The following is an 18539-nucleotide window of genomic DNA, read 5'->3' on the forward strand; positions in this document are numbered from 1 at the left end:
CCTCACATGGCAGATTGTGCACAAATTAGGCATTTGTTGGATGACAGCTTAAAGAAATTACAAAGATGGCCGGGTAATTACTGTCTTTAGAGATGAACGATTTGCCTGTACCTATATTGTTGCATCTCTGCCTAGTGAGAAACTTCATCTTACTTTGTACTTTTGTTATGCAGGTATATTCTGGCAAATAACATATCTATGTACAGCTTCATTAATTTTGCATAACATTTCTGAAAATTCTTAATGTTTACAGTTAAGATACAGAATATTTGAGTCTTTTAAACCCATGACAAGAATTTGGTTAACTGCATGTGTGGGTTCACTTATTGGTTATAGTGCATGTATAGTCAGTTACCTCTGAGAGAAAAAACAGGATTTTTACTCAAATTTACCACATGCTGTGCTCCTAACAGAATATTTGCTTCCCTATTAAGCTTTGTATTGAGACTTCATGCTCTGAGTGATCCAGCAATGACCTTTTTATCAACTTGAGTTCTAGGCAATTTGTAATATCATTTACTCTTTCACAGATCAGGCTTTCATAGGCAAACAGGGGAACTGCTTGCAAACAAAAATATTTTTGTAATTTTCAGGATCTTCTTTGAAAAATAGAGTAATACAGTTCTTTACGCATGTATGTATTAAACATACACAAGTCTAGAAATTTCAATTCACTCAGGACCCCTGTTTTCTACTTGTATAGTCAATAACTGTTAAACATATGCATACTAATGTGAACTTTATTTATTATCTTCATTTTGGAAAGTGATGTCGTGTGTCACTACAAACTGTGATGTTATTTGTGTCCAACTACCCAGGGTGGGAGCATGTGGGTGGTAAAGAGTGCACAGTGACTGAAGTGTGAAAGCAAGGGAGATGAAGAATAAGAAAAAACCCTAAAAAGAGGGTTCCTACAAAGAGGGGATATCAACATTTCTAAGCTTCATATCTACACTCATTCTAATTCCATAATCTGCACTGCAAAGTATTTAATCTGGCTCATTCAACATGATGCCTGTGGAAGAACTGAAACCCACCCTGACTCACAGATTACAAAGGACCTCTTTGATGGTCAGAAAGCAATACTGTACACAAAAACAGGGAGGGGAAATGAAAATTTTTACAAGTTCTGTGCTATTAATTCCTTCAGCTTGATGCTGAGATGTTGTGGAGTCTCCCTGATTTGAGATATTCTAGAACTGTCTGGATACAATGCCATGTGCTCCAGAACAGCCCTGCTTGAACAGTGGTTGGACAACATGACCCACTGTTGTCCCTTCCAAAGTGACTGATTCTGTGATTCTGTGGCATGGATAATGTCCCCCCACCTGATTCTGAATATCTATTCACCAAAGATATTTCTATGCATCTCTTTGATTTTGAACATGTTGCTACAATGTGAGTGACGAGAAGAGGATTTTATGAAAGAAGTATATTTTGGGTGATCACTCTGTTTAGAGAGTCGGGAATGAATGTATTAGGTTGCTCAAGGAATCACTGGCAGATGCATTGGTAAAGCAAGTTTAATATAGAAGTGAAAGCGTAAAAAAGTTTGTTGGCAAACTTCACTGTGTTCTTTACTGAATAGTTAGAGCACACAGAAAAATCAGACTAAAATTTGAATCAATCAGTCTAAAAATAAAATTGATTTACATCATAGAAGCTGGGGATGAAAAAAGGGGAAAGAATAAGGATTAAAAAAAATAAGGGAGACTCCCCTATTGAATCAAAAGATTCAGAGTGAATGCCTTTGCCAAACTGAACCTTGGACTTGATCAAATGTTTAGGCCTAAAGGTTTTAACAGCACTTAAACCTAACAGTACTCAACAGCACTCAATTGATAGCCTGACTTAATTAATTTGTCAGAAGAGTCTACAGAATTTGCTGCAAGCACAACAGTAGCTCACTTAGAGGTCTAACTTACCAATCGGAAGTACCTAAGAATCTAAGAGCATTCACAGCTCATTTGCTATGACATATTCACACCTGTACACACCTGTATGACCAGAGGAATATGTACAAGGTATAAACCTGGGAAAAAATGCCCTCAAGTTCAGTGAAGGACTCACATGGGATGCCTTTGTGCCTCCTCATTGGGTGAAGGGTTGAGCACTGGGTCAGTGTTTGCTGCGATTCCTGAGTATCCTTCACTGGCTCCAAAGGGCGCTCACTCCCAGGAGATTTCTGGTCACACCCCACAGTGGCCCAGGGGAGTTTAAAGGGTCTCACTTGGCACCACTATTTTTAGGGTTGCAAGAAAATTGGCTTTGGCCACAGTAATTTCCCACATGAACGCCAAGGCCTAATGGGCATTTCTGAAGTCAGCAGAGCTCGAGGAGGCAGCAGGAGATGCGCCACCACAAAGAGGTTACATCCTGAAACTCAAAAAGGGTAGGAAAGCAGGAGAGGTCCAACCCACTCTCTAAGAAGCTTTGTAAATAGATTTAATGGAAAAGAAGGATTGGCAGTTACTCAGACAAATCTGCAGGCAAAACATTGGAAATATCAGAAATGGAAAATTCTGTGGGAATAAGATACTTAAACCAGAGTAGCATCCCAGCCCCCAAAACTGAGAGATAAGTGGTGAAGGTCTGTACAAAGCAAAAAAAGAAAGGTGTGAATAGCTTATAGGGAATAGAGACTGCAAACAACTTGGTCTTATATCTTCATTTTTTTTTAGCATGTTTGGCTATTAAAGCCTCACAATGAGTTCTTACTGTATGTTTTCTGCTGGCTAGCAGAATCAACCCAGTGGCAATTGTGCATCTGCTGTGATTCATGGGATTATAGATACTCATATCTTCTAACACTTTGTATTTCACTGCAGTGAAGGACAGAAAAACCTGAAGAACATTAAAAAGAAGAATACAACCAAAACATGCTGCATATGGAAATTTATATTACACTATTAAAAAATTAAAAAGCAGAAATGTGCAATATATACTACTGAGTGATGCTTATCACAGAATAATTTTTCAGAAGTATAAATGAGACCACAGATAACTACAGTGTTGTTTGCTGTTACTACAAACATACACCAGTCATTTGCACTGGAGCTGAAGGAAAACTATTAGATCATGGTTCACACCCTACAGATGGAACAAACCATCTTCTGCTCATGAACTTCACAGATATTAAAAAGATGATATCATCTGAGATCCAAACCCAAAAGCTACCAATTACACAAAACACACCCTGAACTCACTTTGGGGTATCTGTCAAAAAAATCGGAAAAATAGGCATTTCACTGGAAATGCTGCATGGAAAGACACTGCTGTGTTTCCATCTGCTTATAGCAGGTCTAGCAAAGAATTTTTCTACATAGAATAATTACACACATTAAAATAATCCTGAAATACCACTTTGTTTTGATTCTCCATTTAGAATAAGCTATATATAAAGTCAGGTCTTTGTATGCTCTGTTAACAATTTCTCAAAATTATTATAAAATAGAATACTCACCCGTCAACCTATTCAGCTTGGAAAAAGATGAAAGAAAGAATTCCCTCTCTAGGGAAAGCAGCTAACTCTGCTTGGCACTTGTAAACACAAAAGAAATTTTAAAAGTTTCAAAGTTCACATTTAAGGAGAACGTTTATACAGACTGATTACTTTGAAATTTCTCTATGATCTGACCACGCCAATTTCTCACTAATATATCAAACGTGACAGCTACAAACCTTTCAAGAAAAGTTAAAGTTTCTCTGAATTTTTTCATTATGGGTTAAAAGCACAAGATGATGTATCAAAAAGGCTCGGCTGATCTCAGAAGATTCCAAGATTGCTGTCTCCCAAAATTCACAGATTCACAGAATGGCTTGGGTTGGAAGGGACCTAAAGATCATCCAGTTCCAACCCTGCCGCCATGGGCAAGGACACCTTCCCCCAGACCAGGCTGCTCACAGCTCCTCCAGCCTGGACTTGAACACTGCCAAGAACAGGGCATCCACAGCACCTCTGGGTGACCGTCCCTGTGCCTCATCATCTTCACAGCAAAGAGTTTCTTTCTCCTATCTGACCTAAAGGCACACTCTTTCAGTTTGGAGCCATTCCCCCTTGTTCTATCACCATATGCCCTTATAAGAAGACTCTCTCCAGCAATCCTGTACCTTCAGGTACTAGGAGGTAGTGGTAGTATCATCTCTGTCTAAAATTGTTTCTATTATATACAATAACTACTTCCCCCTCCCCACACCAGAATTCCATAATGGGGAAAAAAAAAAAGAAGGGGAACTCTATTACTTGCTTCTCCCATCACTCCCTGTCATGCAAGTAAGTGGCCAGACAAGCCCTTTTTTTTTATTTAGCAAGTTACAATTGGTAGTACAAATTTAATCTGCAAAATTGCAGTAGTCCTCAGCCATACAATTTAAAATCTCATAAATTTTCTCAAGCCAGAGGTGGCCTTTTGTACTTCAATACTGATTACTATTTTAGAACTTCAACTAGCTGAAGACACAGGGAAAAGAAAAGGCATCAGGAAAGAAAAATATATTTGTGAACTCTAGGAAGGGTCAAAACCTTCCCATAAGTGCTAGAACAAGTATGAACAGAACATAGAAAAATAATGACGGGCTAAAGCTCACATTTTGAAGTAGGAAAGGTTACTGCTTTTCACAGATATTCTGGCACTAAGGTGACATCAGAATGAAACAAATACAACCATGACAAACACTGAGACCTTCACTGATCAGTGCAGCTACAGATCCACATAGCATCAAATCCAGCTGACAGCTTTTCAGTCAGAGCTGGATGACTATCCCTAGCTCTACATCCTTCCTACATAAGGTGAAAAGGAATTGAGGGGAAGCAGAGGAAATTATGTGATTTGCCCTGATCAGGAAACTCATGGCCTGGGTCAGAAGTTATCTGGGGCCTCAGCTGTCACTGCTGTCCCACAATACACAAAATTAAGTCTCTGTTCTCCTAAGCATGTCCTTGCCATCATCCTGGCTCTTTGAGGATGGGTCTCTTGTCCCTCATACACTGGATTTCCAGTGGTGCCTTTGGCCAGAGACAGGGCCTTATTGATAGCACACTTAAATCTGCTACTGGCTCCGAGAAATTTGTTCCCTAGTTTTTGGGTTTTTTTAAATTTCTTTACTGCAGGATGACATAATTTGAGCCAGGAATAGAAATCCATCTATTTGTATACAAAGCCTGAGCATGAAGAAGCAATTACAATGCCTTTTGGAATGGGTTTGGGGACTCACCATGTTTCAGACATGAGAAGTGTCTTGCTCAGTCCTTGCAGGCTGCAACAGCTGGTGCACTTGAAGAGAGAGGCTTAGGTACATCAGTGGCCTTAACATCCCACAATTACAGCATCACCTGGCTGGCAATCACCACTGGAGAGGGCCCAGGACACTTGCTGTCCCAAAGCAGGGTCAGTTAAAGCTGCTTCTCCATAGAAAAACACTCCAAAGGTGCACTGCCAATCAATTCCAGTGCCTGACCACTTAATAAAAACATTCCTTCTGTTTTTGTGGAAGTGCCTGCATTTCAATGTGCCCCCACAGACTCTTTTTCTCTGCCACTGGGCCCCACTGAGAACAGTGCTCACCTTTTTCACCTTCTTCACTCCCCACAAGGTAAAGATATGGAAAGGATGCCCCTGAGTCAGTAACACTGCTGCTCCTTGCTTCCCAGAGCTGAAATGATTGTACACTCAGCAGCTGAGGCCAGCTTTGAGATATGTGGCTTCCAAGACAGACCCATAACTTCAGTCACCATCAGTGTCTCCTTTCCAGTGTTGCTAGCTTGTCTCTGAATGAAGAATAGGATATGCTCCGCAAACTTCACAAGTAAACCAGTGTTGAAATAAGACAGTTTGTATTACTGACACAGCACACACTATAGAATTACTTGATACAAGAATAGAAGACACCCATAATTTTATTGCCTTGTCAGACATAAAAATTTATTTATGCTATTTGTCAAGTGTTTAAATTTACACAAAAGACAAACACTTTAACTTCAGGTCCAATTGTTCATCAGTAAGCCCTACATCAGAATACCCCTGACGCTTCCAAGGACAACTTTTACAAGACGCTTAGAACAGCAGAATATCATAAATAATGGCCAACTTCACAAGCCTGAGGATCACCACCTCATCACTATTTCTCTGTCAAGCATGAGAACAGAGGAAGCCTTAAAGCCATTTTAATCCCCAAATACTATCACTACTGCACTCAGAGCATTTACATCACTGCCCTGCATTAATAACACCAAACATTACAGTTAGTCGTAAAGATTTATCACAGCTTCCCCTAACAAAATTACCTTTCTTTTAAACATAACAAGAGAACTGTGCATCAAAACAACTGCAAAATACACAATCATCCATTTGGCTTGGTTTTACAATAAAAATAGTATCGGTCATCTATTTGTTAACTTCAACTCTTGTATCATACTCCTTACCCCCTGCTTTCTCACTTAGACCAGGCAGTTTAATTGTAGCACTGAGGTAGCATATTTTAATTGAACAGAGTAATAAGTTTGATATTGTGCCTCTTCTCCTTTAAAGCACAAAAAATACATCCCCACAGTTTTTCAACATCTTTGGAGAAGACATAGTTTATTTACAACAGCCACTCTATTTTGAATTCAAAGCACAAAGTATCTATGAATGGTAAATACATTATACCAGCTCGAATGAATGAGAACATATACAAGAAGAAGGAAATATGTCAGTTTTATTAGAACTAGGGTTACATTTTAGCCCTATGGCACCTATTGTTCCCTATTATGAAAAGCATCTTTACTGTCCCTGAAATTTAATTTCAAAGACAAAGATACTGAAAAAGGGTAGCTGTGCCGCTGTTCTAAATGATTTTCACACTATTGGCAGAGACAATTAATTGAAACAAAACCTGATTAAATCAATGGACCTAATATAAAGTCAACAAGAATTAACAACATGAGTATACTAAGAGAATCAAAGTTAAGGCAGAAGGTACGATTTAATGAACTGAGAGCACTTTCCATTCACTCACAAGTTAAAGCTGAGATAGCCTTAAAATAATTAAAGAAAAATCAACACTAAAAAACAAACAAAAAGAACAACCCAAAAACCAACCAACCAACCAACCAACCAACAAAAAAAAATTTAAAAATCAAAACAAAACAAAAAAACACCACTGCAAGAGTAGAAGCTTCCTTTCCCAACAAATTGAGAGTAACAGCATCTTAGCTTTGCCATTCTGGCTAAAAGCTTTAAAAGACTAAGCTGAAGTCAAGCTGTACTCAAGACTGCAGCCTTAACTTCTAGACTGTTTATCAAAGTAGCTCTTACAGACACACCTGTGTACTTAGAGAGAATAAACAGTGATCCTAAAGAACAGGAGTAATTTCCTGCTCTGCGTGCCACACTTGTACACAAAGCCTTGTAAAGCTCTGCTGAATAGTACACAATCCTCACCCAGCCCCAGGCTGGATCTTTGAATTCCTTCCTCCATCTTTCACACAGGAAAGCAAAAATATTTACTGCAGTTAAAAATCCCTTGAGTCAGCCTCATGCATAGGGGAGATTGGGCTTTAACATGTTAGAAAGCAGACTGAGAATGTAACTGAGCTGACAGAAAAACTCCCATGGAAACACCCAAACAGCTGAGGGAAAAATGCTTAAGTTATAATGACCAATTCAAGCTGTTTCTGAAGGCATTGATGCTAATCTTTCAAGTAACCCAAAATGCACTCCAACACCTGTTACTAAAAACTTAAGGCTTTTATGAATACCCTCTTACATACAAAAGGAATATTAAACAGAAGGAACTCGTTTACAGTAAATACAAACATCTGAAAAATCTCTGAAACCTGTTTATACAAATACTAATAAATTCTTTAATATTTTGTACAACTAGAAGGTGCACAGATTGGCATTCAAGCAGTCAATGCTGGCAAACATCTCTCAGACAATAACATGATTTACTTGGATAACAATATAGTTTAAAATGCCATAAATTAAAAAATAAGTTAGTTCACATTTTTCCCCCAGATTTTATGTACATCTTAGTCTTTAATGAGATCGTGCAGCCTCCTTCAGAAGCTCGAGGTCTTTCTGACGGCTTTTAGTTGCTCTGGCACAGCCATACTCTTCCAGTTGCAGAGGGATATACTTTTCTATCTGAACGAGCCCATGCCCAGCAGGACTGGTAAACAGCTTAATCCAGGATGGCTTAATGTTTCCTCTGAAGCCCAGAAAGGCCAAGCTTCCTGTGACAGAAAAAGCTCAGCATTACCAAACCAGCCAAGCTCACTGCAGCACCACACAGGACTGGTTAGGTAGGCAAAGGCAAAATTCTTTCCCCCACATTATTCAGGACATTTATCCACTCTAAGCTTTACATGCACCTTACAAAGAAATAATGATTTGCCTTTTCCTGTCTCAATATTTAGTATTAAATACCCTGAAATCTTAATTTGAAAACACAGCTAATTGGACAGTTATAAAACCAGCTTTCTCAACCACAACTTGTGGCATCACTCTGCACAGATGAGAGCTGCCGCCATGTGGCCTATAAACTCATCATGCCTCAAAATACCAATAGCTTCTCATTTCTAGCTTCAAGTTGTTTTAGAACAGGAAACACTAGACAGGCACAGGAGATTGCTTAAAGATGCAATTGCTGTGTGAGGCACAAAATACAGGCTTTAGGAAAAAAGCCTGCGACTCTTGTGCGTTCCACAGGCACAAAGAAGGCTAGTTACTTCTCTGTTTGCAACAAGCTTCACACAATGGGATAAAGGGGTTTTCTGCTCCATCTGCTAAAGGGCTGCTCAACAAGAGCTGACACACAGCAGCCACACACACACCTTCTCACACACCCCATAAGAAACCCACCACGCCAACATGAACACAAAGACCAAGGTGGTGTCAAAGAAATGCGCAACATTTCCACCAACCATTGCTCTGAAGATAAGGTGGTTTCGCTGTCCCCAGGGACATTAAGGCTTCACCTAAATTATTAGGAATTGCTACATCACCTCTTGTGCTCAGCAGAATGATAGACCTGCAACAGGAACAGCACGACACAGCAGCTATTATAAATACATTTCTTTAATATTCTGGCTACACACCTTTCCAGCTAACTGCCCTCAGTGTCCAATTCCTTATGAATGCTTATGACATGGAAATAGTCAGCCCTTTATGAAAGTGGTACTACGAATTTCTTGGTTTTAAACAGACTTAAACTTCAAAATCATTGGAAAGTGTTATTTAGATACAGCTTAGTATTTAGTATCAAAAAAGTCAAGTTTGGATATTGATCCAAATTTAGGAAATTAAAATACTGTTTATTAGTATATAATAACTGTTAGTTATACACTAACTCTCTGTCTTTATTTAGTAATAAATAATTTTCTCCCTATAGGGAGAAAACAATATGACATCTTTCACATAGTCCTTGCCACTGCCCTTATTAAACAAAAAGTTATTCTTGCTTTAAGCAAAGCAGTGTTATTACATGATGCTTTATTAAAGAAAATTATTTTTGAGGAAAAAAGCAACACCAGAAAAATTTTAAGTGCTCAAAATCTGCTTAGTTTTCTTAAATAAGGATACACTGTCCAATAAATTGCTCCTCTGTTTCTCCTTTTGCCTGAATTATAGACATATGTTTTGTTCACTTTCAGCACTCAGGTATCATTATCTATTTGTCATTATTTAAATCCTTGTCAGAGAACAGATCTACAGCTTGCAGGACATACTGGAAATTGGCTGGTCACTGCACATACCTTTGTGGAATTCCAGATTTTAAATATCCATCTACATGCCTAATGTCTACTCCAGAAAATAATTTGTTTCCCAACACTGTGCCAGTGCAGGCATCTACTACAACAATAAGTATTCCATTACCCTTGAAGGAAAATATGGTGTCATTGACCTCAATGGGAAGAAAAAGAGAGAAAAAGAAGTTAATATGAATCAAACAGCAATTCTACTGCACTCAGTGGCAATCAATCTTACTCTAGTTTAGACACAGTAAGTTCCTTACAAATGCTTGCTTCCCCCTAGCAACTCTTCAGTTTTTCCTTTGAAAGGACACTGCTTAATGGGATTTCTGAAAATGCATGGGAGTCTTAAGCCTGTAGCTTCTGCAGGAATATTGCACATTCCAGATGACTTAGTACTTGCCTCAGTCATTGCTCCAGCTTTGGGAAGCTAAAATTCAGGCACTGAATCCCCTGGACTTCTTTACAGTAATACAGTTAATTAATCTCTGCAGCAGGTAAGTTCCAGACCAGTTTCTTCCTGCTGCTTTGGATATGGCACACACATTCCTGGAGAAGTTTGCAGCTGCAAAGGTTAAGCCCTCAAGTTCCATTTGTCTACCTGAATAAGTAAAAGTTCAGCCAGGCCAACAATGACACTGCAGAATGTAAGGAAGTACCATTAAGTGGTACGTCACCTTCATGTGCAACTCTACTTCAGCATCTGAATGGAAAAGTCAAACTAAACTACTTGTTATACAGTATCACTGGGCTCATTTGGGTTCACATCAGAACAAATACAGAAATCTACTGATTCTTTAGCAACTGCCTTTAGCAATTGCTTAGAGGACTTCAGCAAAGCTTAATGGCTTATGTGACCACTCCCGCTAATTTACTGATCTGCTTGCACAAGGACAATTTCAACAAAATGGATTTAACTAACAATTTTTTAGTTTATGTCTTCTGTTTATTTCCAAAACCAGCCATAAATGTAAGCCCACACAGGTTTAAACCTAAACTGAACATTTTAAACTCTAATGGGAACACTTCTCTCTTCAGCAAATAGGACTCAAATATAAAATGGGGCTTTGAAGCCTCACTTTCTAATGTTTAAACACAAGCTTTTTGACTTTATTTTTTAAACAAAAACCAATCTTTTCATTCAAGTGAAGAAAACTGAGATGTGCATTATGAAGAGCTGTACCACTGCTACCATACATACTGCTATAGTGATATTTAAGTAGAAAGCCATAAAGAATACTTACATATATAAATGCTTGCTGGCCTCTGCTTGACTCTTTTTCATCAGATGAATTAATCTGCACAAGGAGGTAGTTTCTGTGAGGGTCACTGGTGAACACCATCTGGATATCGAACAAAACAGTTAAGTACACATATTAATGTTTCTTCAACACTTTCTCATGCCAGTTTACAACGGACAGCTGATGCTCCAAAGCAAATATATCCATTTGTCAATGGCATTATTTATGGTACTACTAATACTAATGAATATAATGATACATAGAGGAACCTACTTTATCTCTTAATTTCAGTATTTTACTCAGTTTGTATAGGTGAGACAATTTCAAGTTCATGTTAATTAGCAAAGATCCAAACAGAGAGAAGGTTTGCCATGTAGATCTCTGCAGCAAAGCTCTCCATGTATCACAGGCAATACTGCAGTGCAAGACATCAATCCACCTATGTCCCTTTTCTGTAGTACTTGGAGCAAGAGTTGCACAAAAGAAGAAAAAAAAAACCTTGAAACCATGCTACAGAAAGGACTCCAAACCTTCAAGGAGTCCAAGAAGATTAACAAGCTGACCACTGCAATTTGATAAGTACAGTATTCTGTGCTGAAGGACTGAAATTTGAACTTAAATTGAGTAGACAGCATCACCAATCCTACAGTTCATGAAAGTTTTAGCTTATTTTATTTTACCTGAGTTGTGCCACATTTTGAACATGGTACAGTAGTTTTTTCTGGCATCTGCTTTATGACGGTTGGTACTTGGTAGTACTTTGGGTAAGCTTTTGCCATGCAATTACTTATCCCTTTTGATGAATCTTTGGTCACAATCTTGATCCTTTCACATCCCTGAGATGAGCAATAACTGTGACCATCCCTATTATATTTGGCTTGAAGAAATAAAAACAGTAATCTATACAAAAAGGGGAAAAATAATCTAAATTAACTGATGAAATATAGGTATTTATATTCAATCTTAGCAGCTATAATTCATGATTTTCAGAAGCAGACGAAATACAGTATTCACTTCTGCACCACTATTCAAAGGTTTGAAAGTACTTACAGTTCACTATAGCGTAGGAAATCCCTAGCAACTTATCAAAAATTCCCCACAAAAGAGACACAAATATAAATGTAGATGCTTTGCAAAGAAATAACAATCCTTCCTCTTATCAGTGGCTTACAGTAAACAAAAACCATATTGCAGAGCATGAATTTTTTCCTTCCTCATAGATCTTTGCAGATATGCAGCAGAAATATTCAGTTTCACCCATCAACACTGAACAATATAGTTGTGCTACTTCAAATGCCTGGAAAAGCATTTTAGGGTGGAAAGTTCTTACAAAAAGCAACATAAAATGTCTGTTCAAAATTCATTTGTGAATGTTCACAATTCATTTGTGTATTTATTTTAGACAAGCACAGTAGCAGGTAACAGAACAAAATAAGAGAACAAATTATAAATTCAGACTCAATGTTTGCAAAACTCATGTACAACTAATGTACACAGGACTTAATTTACTGGAAGCTGATCATATCTAAAACCTCTCAGAAGGATCACAGTGGCATCTGTGAGAAGTACTTTTGAAAGAGAGACTAGGGCTTTTAAATTCTTTTGAGACAGCTGAAAACAGATTAGGATTTTCAAAAATGTAATTTTTAAATGTTGGAAGAGAAAGTTTCTTGGAAATTTATAGAATTTTCCACTTACAAGAAAACAGATAATTTCTCTGAAGACTAAGAAATTAAATCCTAAAAGGCACTGCTGTGCAGCACACCAGAAATACTGAAAATATAGTAATATTTTCCCCAGACATGAAGTAGGAAATATCTTTGGCCACTGTGGTGCTTGTGGAAAGTATTTCAATGACAACCATGGTAGTTTGGAGATTTAAAGACATATGAACATTCTTCCAAAGAGTTTTGGAGTCCTCAACAGCTTTCCTCTTAGGCAGGTGCCTCAACCAGTTGCTTTTAACACTTTCAAACCGGACATTTCAAAGTTAAACAACATCTTCTAGCAGAGTCAAATGACAAGAATTACCCAGTACTGTTGTCAAAGTAAAACCTCTTGTCTGATCGATTCTTTTCAAGCTCCATCATTGAAGATACAGGCGTGTAGCGCTCCACCTTGCTTGACAGAGCAGATGATCGCCTTTGAAATGTTTCCAACACTATAAGAAAATCTGTCCTTGGTTGGTAACAAAGACCAACACGTATCCAGTCGTTCCTGAAACCAATATAAAATGTATGAGTCCTCACAGGAACAGTTTAGGTGTCAATACAGAGCAAAGAGATCATTCCAAAAAAAAAAGTAACAGGAACACAAAAAGCTCTTAAACCCTCAACCAGATTATCAAATTTGCACAGCCTTTCATTAAACATTTTAGTAACTGATTGTCTCAGGATATATTTGATTATATACTTCAGAGATGTTTAATAAGTTCATCTGTCAACAAAGTCAAGTATGATAAGCTATTCAAGTGCAATTCTGCTCGACTTGACTATTGGTACACCACCCTCTCCAAAGGCTTTTCCTTAAAGACACTGTACTGGACAAGTGTTTAACTTCAGATGCAGATCTGTTGTTTAATCCCATACTTTTGTATTTGTAACTATGAAAAAACATTTTAAAAAAACCAAACCCAAGCTCTGGTCTTCCAGATGATTGCAAACTCATGCACAATAATTTTGCAGGACGTAACTTCAGTATTGCCTTATGGATCAAAGCCACAAAAGAAAATAAACATACTTGTTGAAATTAATGAGATACAGATAGGTGACATTTGGAGCTTTTCCATTCCAATGTATTGTATAGCCCTTTTGGAGCATCACCACTGGCTGGTACTGCTGAAAGGCGGCTGCTCTCTGATTAATACCTCGAAGAACCATGGGATTGGCTGGATACTCATCTCGGACAATAGTCATGGATAGATTCTGTCCATTCCAGGTTTGGACATAAACCTATATGATATTTAAGAGGGTGAAAATAGGAATATTTGATCTCTTTTGCAAAAGGAAAGGAAATTGTGAAGCACAATCAGGACATTATTAACCAAAATGCTGCAATCTGATGTTCTGACTTATATAATGCACAAATCTGTTCTTAATAAAAGTCTTATTTAAAAAACTATTATAGACTTTTCCCACCTAACAGACAAAAAAGGATATGAATGAGAAAAAAAAAATCAGCTATAACATCTGGCCACACAGAGCAGGAACCAGAATGGGAACCTGTAAGACTCATATTCAGAAGGTGTTATTTAACATCTCTAGAAAACAAACCAACAAAACAACCCCTTAAAATCTACTCTGGGGAAAAAAGCAGACAGCACTTGTGTGGAAGAAGACATCTTCAACAAAGATGTTTTAGCAGATACAGCTGCAACACAGAATTCTTGGCAAACACATTTAGTTTTATCTTGCAGCTTCTGATACTGTACCCTCAGTCTGCTGAGAGGAAGCATGATGTATACACAACTGGCTCAAAAGTGTGATATGCATAGAAGTATCTTTAAAAGTCAAAAGATTTTGAAATCCAAAGACAGGTAATTTTTTTTATTTGTTACACTGCCTGACTCCACAAGTAGTTCATACTATACATTTGCCCCAAACAGAAAGCCAAAAGTACTAGCCTGTACATAGTTCCCACTGCAAACCACTCCACTCCATTCTGTCATGTTAATGCATTTGGGGTGTTGAATCAAGTAATTATCCATTCGGCCCACATAGGTATCCCTGTAGTCAGTCACTGAGCCATCTAGATCATGAAATATTGAGTTCTTGTCACCATCCAGATCTCCTTCTTCAAACCAGGGACCAGGCTTCCCAAAGAAGGCTTTCAAAGAAACCTGACAACAACCAGAAGTTTTTGTTTTTCCAGAGGCTGAAACAAGACTTACATTTGCACATGTACAGAAACATGGGAATTTGACAAAGCTGATTAAAAACTTCACAGCAAGGATAGCAGAATCTCACAAAGCAGACGTGCTTGGTTTTACTAATAGGCTCAAGCCAGCTCTTACTTCTGAACAGTGTTAATATTTGCTGCAGAAAATAAACTACTAAGGATATACACCAAACCTTAAAAATCTTATAAAAATTTCTTTTCAACTTTACCACAAGCCATGAATCATTTAGTGTAATGTATCATACATCTCTGTTGGTATTGGATTTTTTGGTCAGGAGACAAAGGAGGTGTGACCTCCAGCCAGGAGATAAACTCAGAAGTAGGTAATGCATAGAAAGGATGACATACAACTCTTGTTTGTGTATGTTAAATACAAGAAAAGAAAACCATTTGCAAGACTTCAGGAAAACTTGTAGTAAACTTACATTTGGACCAAATTTCACAAGAGAAATGTTATTTTTTGGAGTCATCTGCCATGGATTTTTCATCAGGAATCCAACTGCACTGGTAAATCTGTCTGGAGTTGGCACAAAGTTTTTAAAGGTGCACTTAGTAAGGTGAATAGGTCCATCATAAATCTGAAAGCCTCTGATTGGAAATGTCCTGTTGATGCAAGCAAATATTTATACCATCCTGTAACAAAATTCATGGTACACTTGAATCTGTGTTAAATACATCTCTTCTCAGAAATCAATAAAGTAACAATTACAGAACAATTCGCAAGATAGAATTTAGCAAAGGAAATATGGTTTCTGCACTTCTCTAATGAGTCAAAAAATCCCCTACTCCTAAATTTTGCTGTTAGCGGAGCTATCATTCTCCATGTGCAAATGTACCCCTTTTTCAACATGAGAAATACAGCAGAAAAATAATACATCCTGCTCTTTGATTGATCATGATAACTGGAAGTGACTGCAGACTGGAAGAAAGCAAATGTCATTTCTAACTTGAGAAAGGAGCACACAGAGAATGGTAGGCTGGCAAGGCTTAACTTGACCCCCAGGAAGATGGTGGTGCAGCTAATCCTAGAAACCACTTCCACATACCTGGAGGACTGGAAAGTCATCAGGAATAATCAGCATGAATTCACCAAGGAGAAGCTGATAAACTTTTGTGATGAAATGACTGGTCTGGTAGAGCAGTGGGAGAGCAGAGGAGAGGGTCTACCAAAACTGCAGTAATACTTTTGACACTGTGTCCCATATGATCCTCATGAGTATGGGCAGGATGAGAGGACAAATGGCTGGGCCCAGAAAGTGATGGCATAAAGTCTGCCTGGTGACCAATAATGGGTGATGTACCCCAGGGGTCAATATTGAGTCCAGTCTTGCTCATTATTTTCATTAGTCACCTGCATGATTAGGCCAAGTACAGTCTATGGGCCAAGCTTGCAGAGGGCACAACACAGAGGGAAGCAGCTGATGCAGCAGAGTGTTGTGCTACCAACCAGACAGACCGGACAAATGGGTGGATGGGAACCTCATGAAGTTTAACATGGGAAAATGCAAGGTCTTGCACATTGAGAGCAACAACTCCTTGTGCCAGTGAAAAGGACCTATGGGTCCTAGAGGAAGCAAAACTAACCATAAGCCAAACAATATGCCCTTGCCACCAAGAGGCAAAAAGTATCCAGGGCTGCATTGTAAGAAGTGTTATCAGCACACTGAGGGAAGTGATGCTTCCCATTTTTTCAGGACTGGTGAAACAACAATGTGGAGTGCTTGTCCCCAGTATAAGACAGACATGGAGATACTGAAAAGTGCAGCAAAGGGCACAAAGATGATTAAGTCCCTGGAGCATCTCTCATGGGAAGAAACACTAGGAGACATGCTCAGCCTGGAGCAGAAAAGCCTCAGGCAGTAATCTCAATCTTCTGAAGGGAGGGTGCAAAGAAGACGGAGCCAGGGTATTCCCAGTGACAAGACCAGAAGCAATGTGCACAAGATGAAAAATAAGATGTCCCTACTAAACAACAGGGTTGCCCAGGAAATTTATGAAGAATCCACCCTTGGAAATATAGTAAGGACACCTGAATGTTGTCCTGGAACCTGAGCCCTAGGTGACAGTTCTTGAGCAGGGGAGTTGGACAAGATGACCTCCAGAGGCCCCATCCAGCCTCAGTTGTTAGGTGATTCCACTGAACAAGACTGAATACCTCATATCACCACCACATTAACTTCCCCTCTTTAAATGGCTGAACAGCAAAAAACTAGAGTGGCAGAGGGCCATGTTACCCTTTGTCCTACTTGGCCAAGGATATGTGGGGACAGAACCTGGAGCCATGTGGGCACAGCCAATACATTGTGCTACTTGATACCATCTGACATCACAGCTGTGAAGTGGGGGAAAGGGACTGTCTCTCATTTTCTGAAGGGAGAGCATTCCTTTTTCTGAGGAAGCAGGGGGGTAACACCAGTCCTGGCCAGAGGATTTATCCACCAGGAGAACATTTGGGGTGCTGATAGTCTCTTGGCCATCTTGTTCTTCATCGGGCTACCCAGTGCCAGGTTGAGTGGTGAGCATTTTTGCTTTTATTTTCACATAAATCACCTTTGTTTTGTATACTTTTGTTATTAATATTGTTGCTATTATTGTTAATATTAATTAATCAATTAATCTAATTGTTTCCAGTACACTGTTCTTGCATCAGCTTGAGATCTCTGTCTTTTGTCTTTCTCACCTGAGGAGCTGGGCAAAGGGAAGTGGCTATATGGGGCTCAATTTCCAGCTGGGCTTAAACCAAAACAATCTTCTTTCTAATTCTGTGGCAGGAGTAGGACTTGGTATTATGTTAAACAAGCACCAGTGCAAGTCAAAGAGAAAAGAGAAGGATCATGGTCACAGACAGTGATTTGTCACAGACAAACTGCAGTCTCTAGTCCCAAGCTGACCTTTGAAATTCTCTTACCTGAAAGCTCTCTTCTAGACTCAAATACTATTTAAGTCTAAGGTTCAATTTAAGTAGGATAACTTAAATTTCTACAGAATAGTAACCTGTGAAAGCATCAGATGAACCTGCTTCAGTAAAAGGGTAAAAGTGACTATGCTGCACACATAGCATTAAAAAGAAAAAGAGAGCATCACTTTCAATGGAGTCTTAATCTCTGACAGCTCAACCAAGAAGGGTCTTTACATCTGATACAGCAAATTTTTCTTGTATTTCTACTTCCTTCATTCTTGACATACTTACCGATTTCTAGGCAGCGTGCGTGTCTTGTTGTCTATTCCTCCAGTTCCCACATATTTATTTTGTCCACCTTGAAACCCATAATTCTTGCTCTCACCTATGAACAGCGACTCTGATACCTCCTGGCTGGCACCTTCATCATTTGGGAAGCTCCCATCACTATCAAAGCACATCAAAGACAAATTTTTAGCCAAGACTCTCCAGCTTGGTATAATATATACCAAGCCATAACACCACTATTTACTTCTCTAACAGCCCTCCTCAAGCAAAGCAGTATAGACTTCACGGACAATACACAAAACAATAGATTTAATCATTAACATCAATAGAGGCTAACTCACTGAAATGTTCAGCAGATCCAAACATTAAAATTTCTAACTCCCTTTGTAGTGGAGCATCTTTTATTTACAGCTCACTTTTCCAGTCCTAGAACTAGTTTTTCATAATCTCAATAGCAGTAATTTCAGTTCACTACCTAAGT

General features: G+C 38.6%; 1 protein-coding gene across 5 annotated transcripts in view; it reads right to left on the reverse strand.

The window, feature by feature from the left end:
* Positions 1 to 5872: 5872 nt before the first annotated feature.
* The window catches only part of CEMIP2 (cell migration inducing hyaluronidase 2), a 51881-nt gene continuing 39214 nt past the window's right edge, over positions 5873 to 18539 (reverse strand). For 4 of the 5 annotated variants that reach the window (XM_026795079.2, XM_026795078.2, XM_014268921.3 and 1 more), the window contains exons 15-24: positions 18062 to 18217; positions 15297 to 15474; positions 14597 to 14812; positions 13714 to 13925; positions 13006 to 13191; positions 11655 to 11874; positions 10978 to 11076; positions 9737 to 9885; positions 8906 to 9012; positions 5873 to 8215 (exon numbers count right to left, since the gene is read on the reverse strand). In XM_026795079.2, coding sequence (XP_026650880.1) covers positions 8019 to 8215; positions 8906 to 9012; positions 9737 to 9885; positions 10978 to 11076; positions 11655 to 11874; positions 13006 to 13191; positions 13714 to 13925; positions 14597 to 14812; positions 15297 to 15474; positions 18062 to 18217 — 1720 coding nt within the window. In that variant the 3' untranslated portion in view covers positions 5873 to 8018. Of the gene's footprint in view, positions 8216 to 8905; positions 9013 to 9736; positions 9886 to 10977; positions 11077 to 11654; positions 11875 to 13005; positions 13192 to 13713; positions 13926 to 14596; positions 14813 to 15296; positions 15475 to 18061; positions 18218 to 18539 lie in introns of those variants that run through there. The other variant, XR_012578002.1, reaches the window with a different exon arrangement.

Source organism: Zonotrichia albicollis, chromosome Z (assembly GCF_047830755.1).
Source record: "Zonotrichia albicollis isolate bZonAlb1 chromosome Z, bZonAlb1.hap1, whole genome shotgun sequence".
Classification (NCBI taxonomy): Eukaryota; Metazoa; Chordata; class Aves; order Passeriformes; family Passerellidae; genus Zonotrichia; species Zonotrichia albicollis.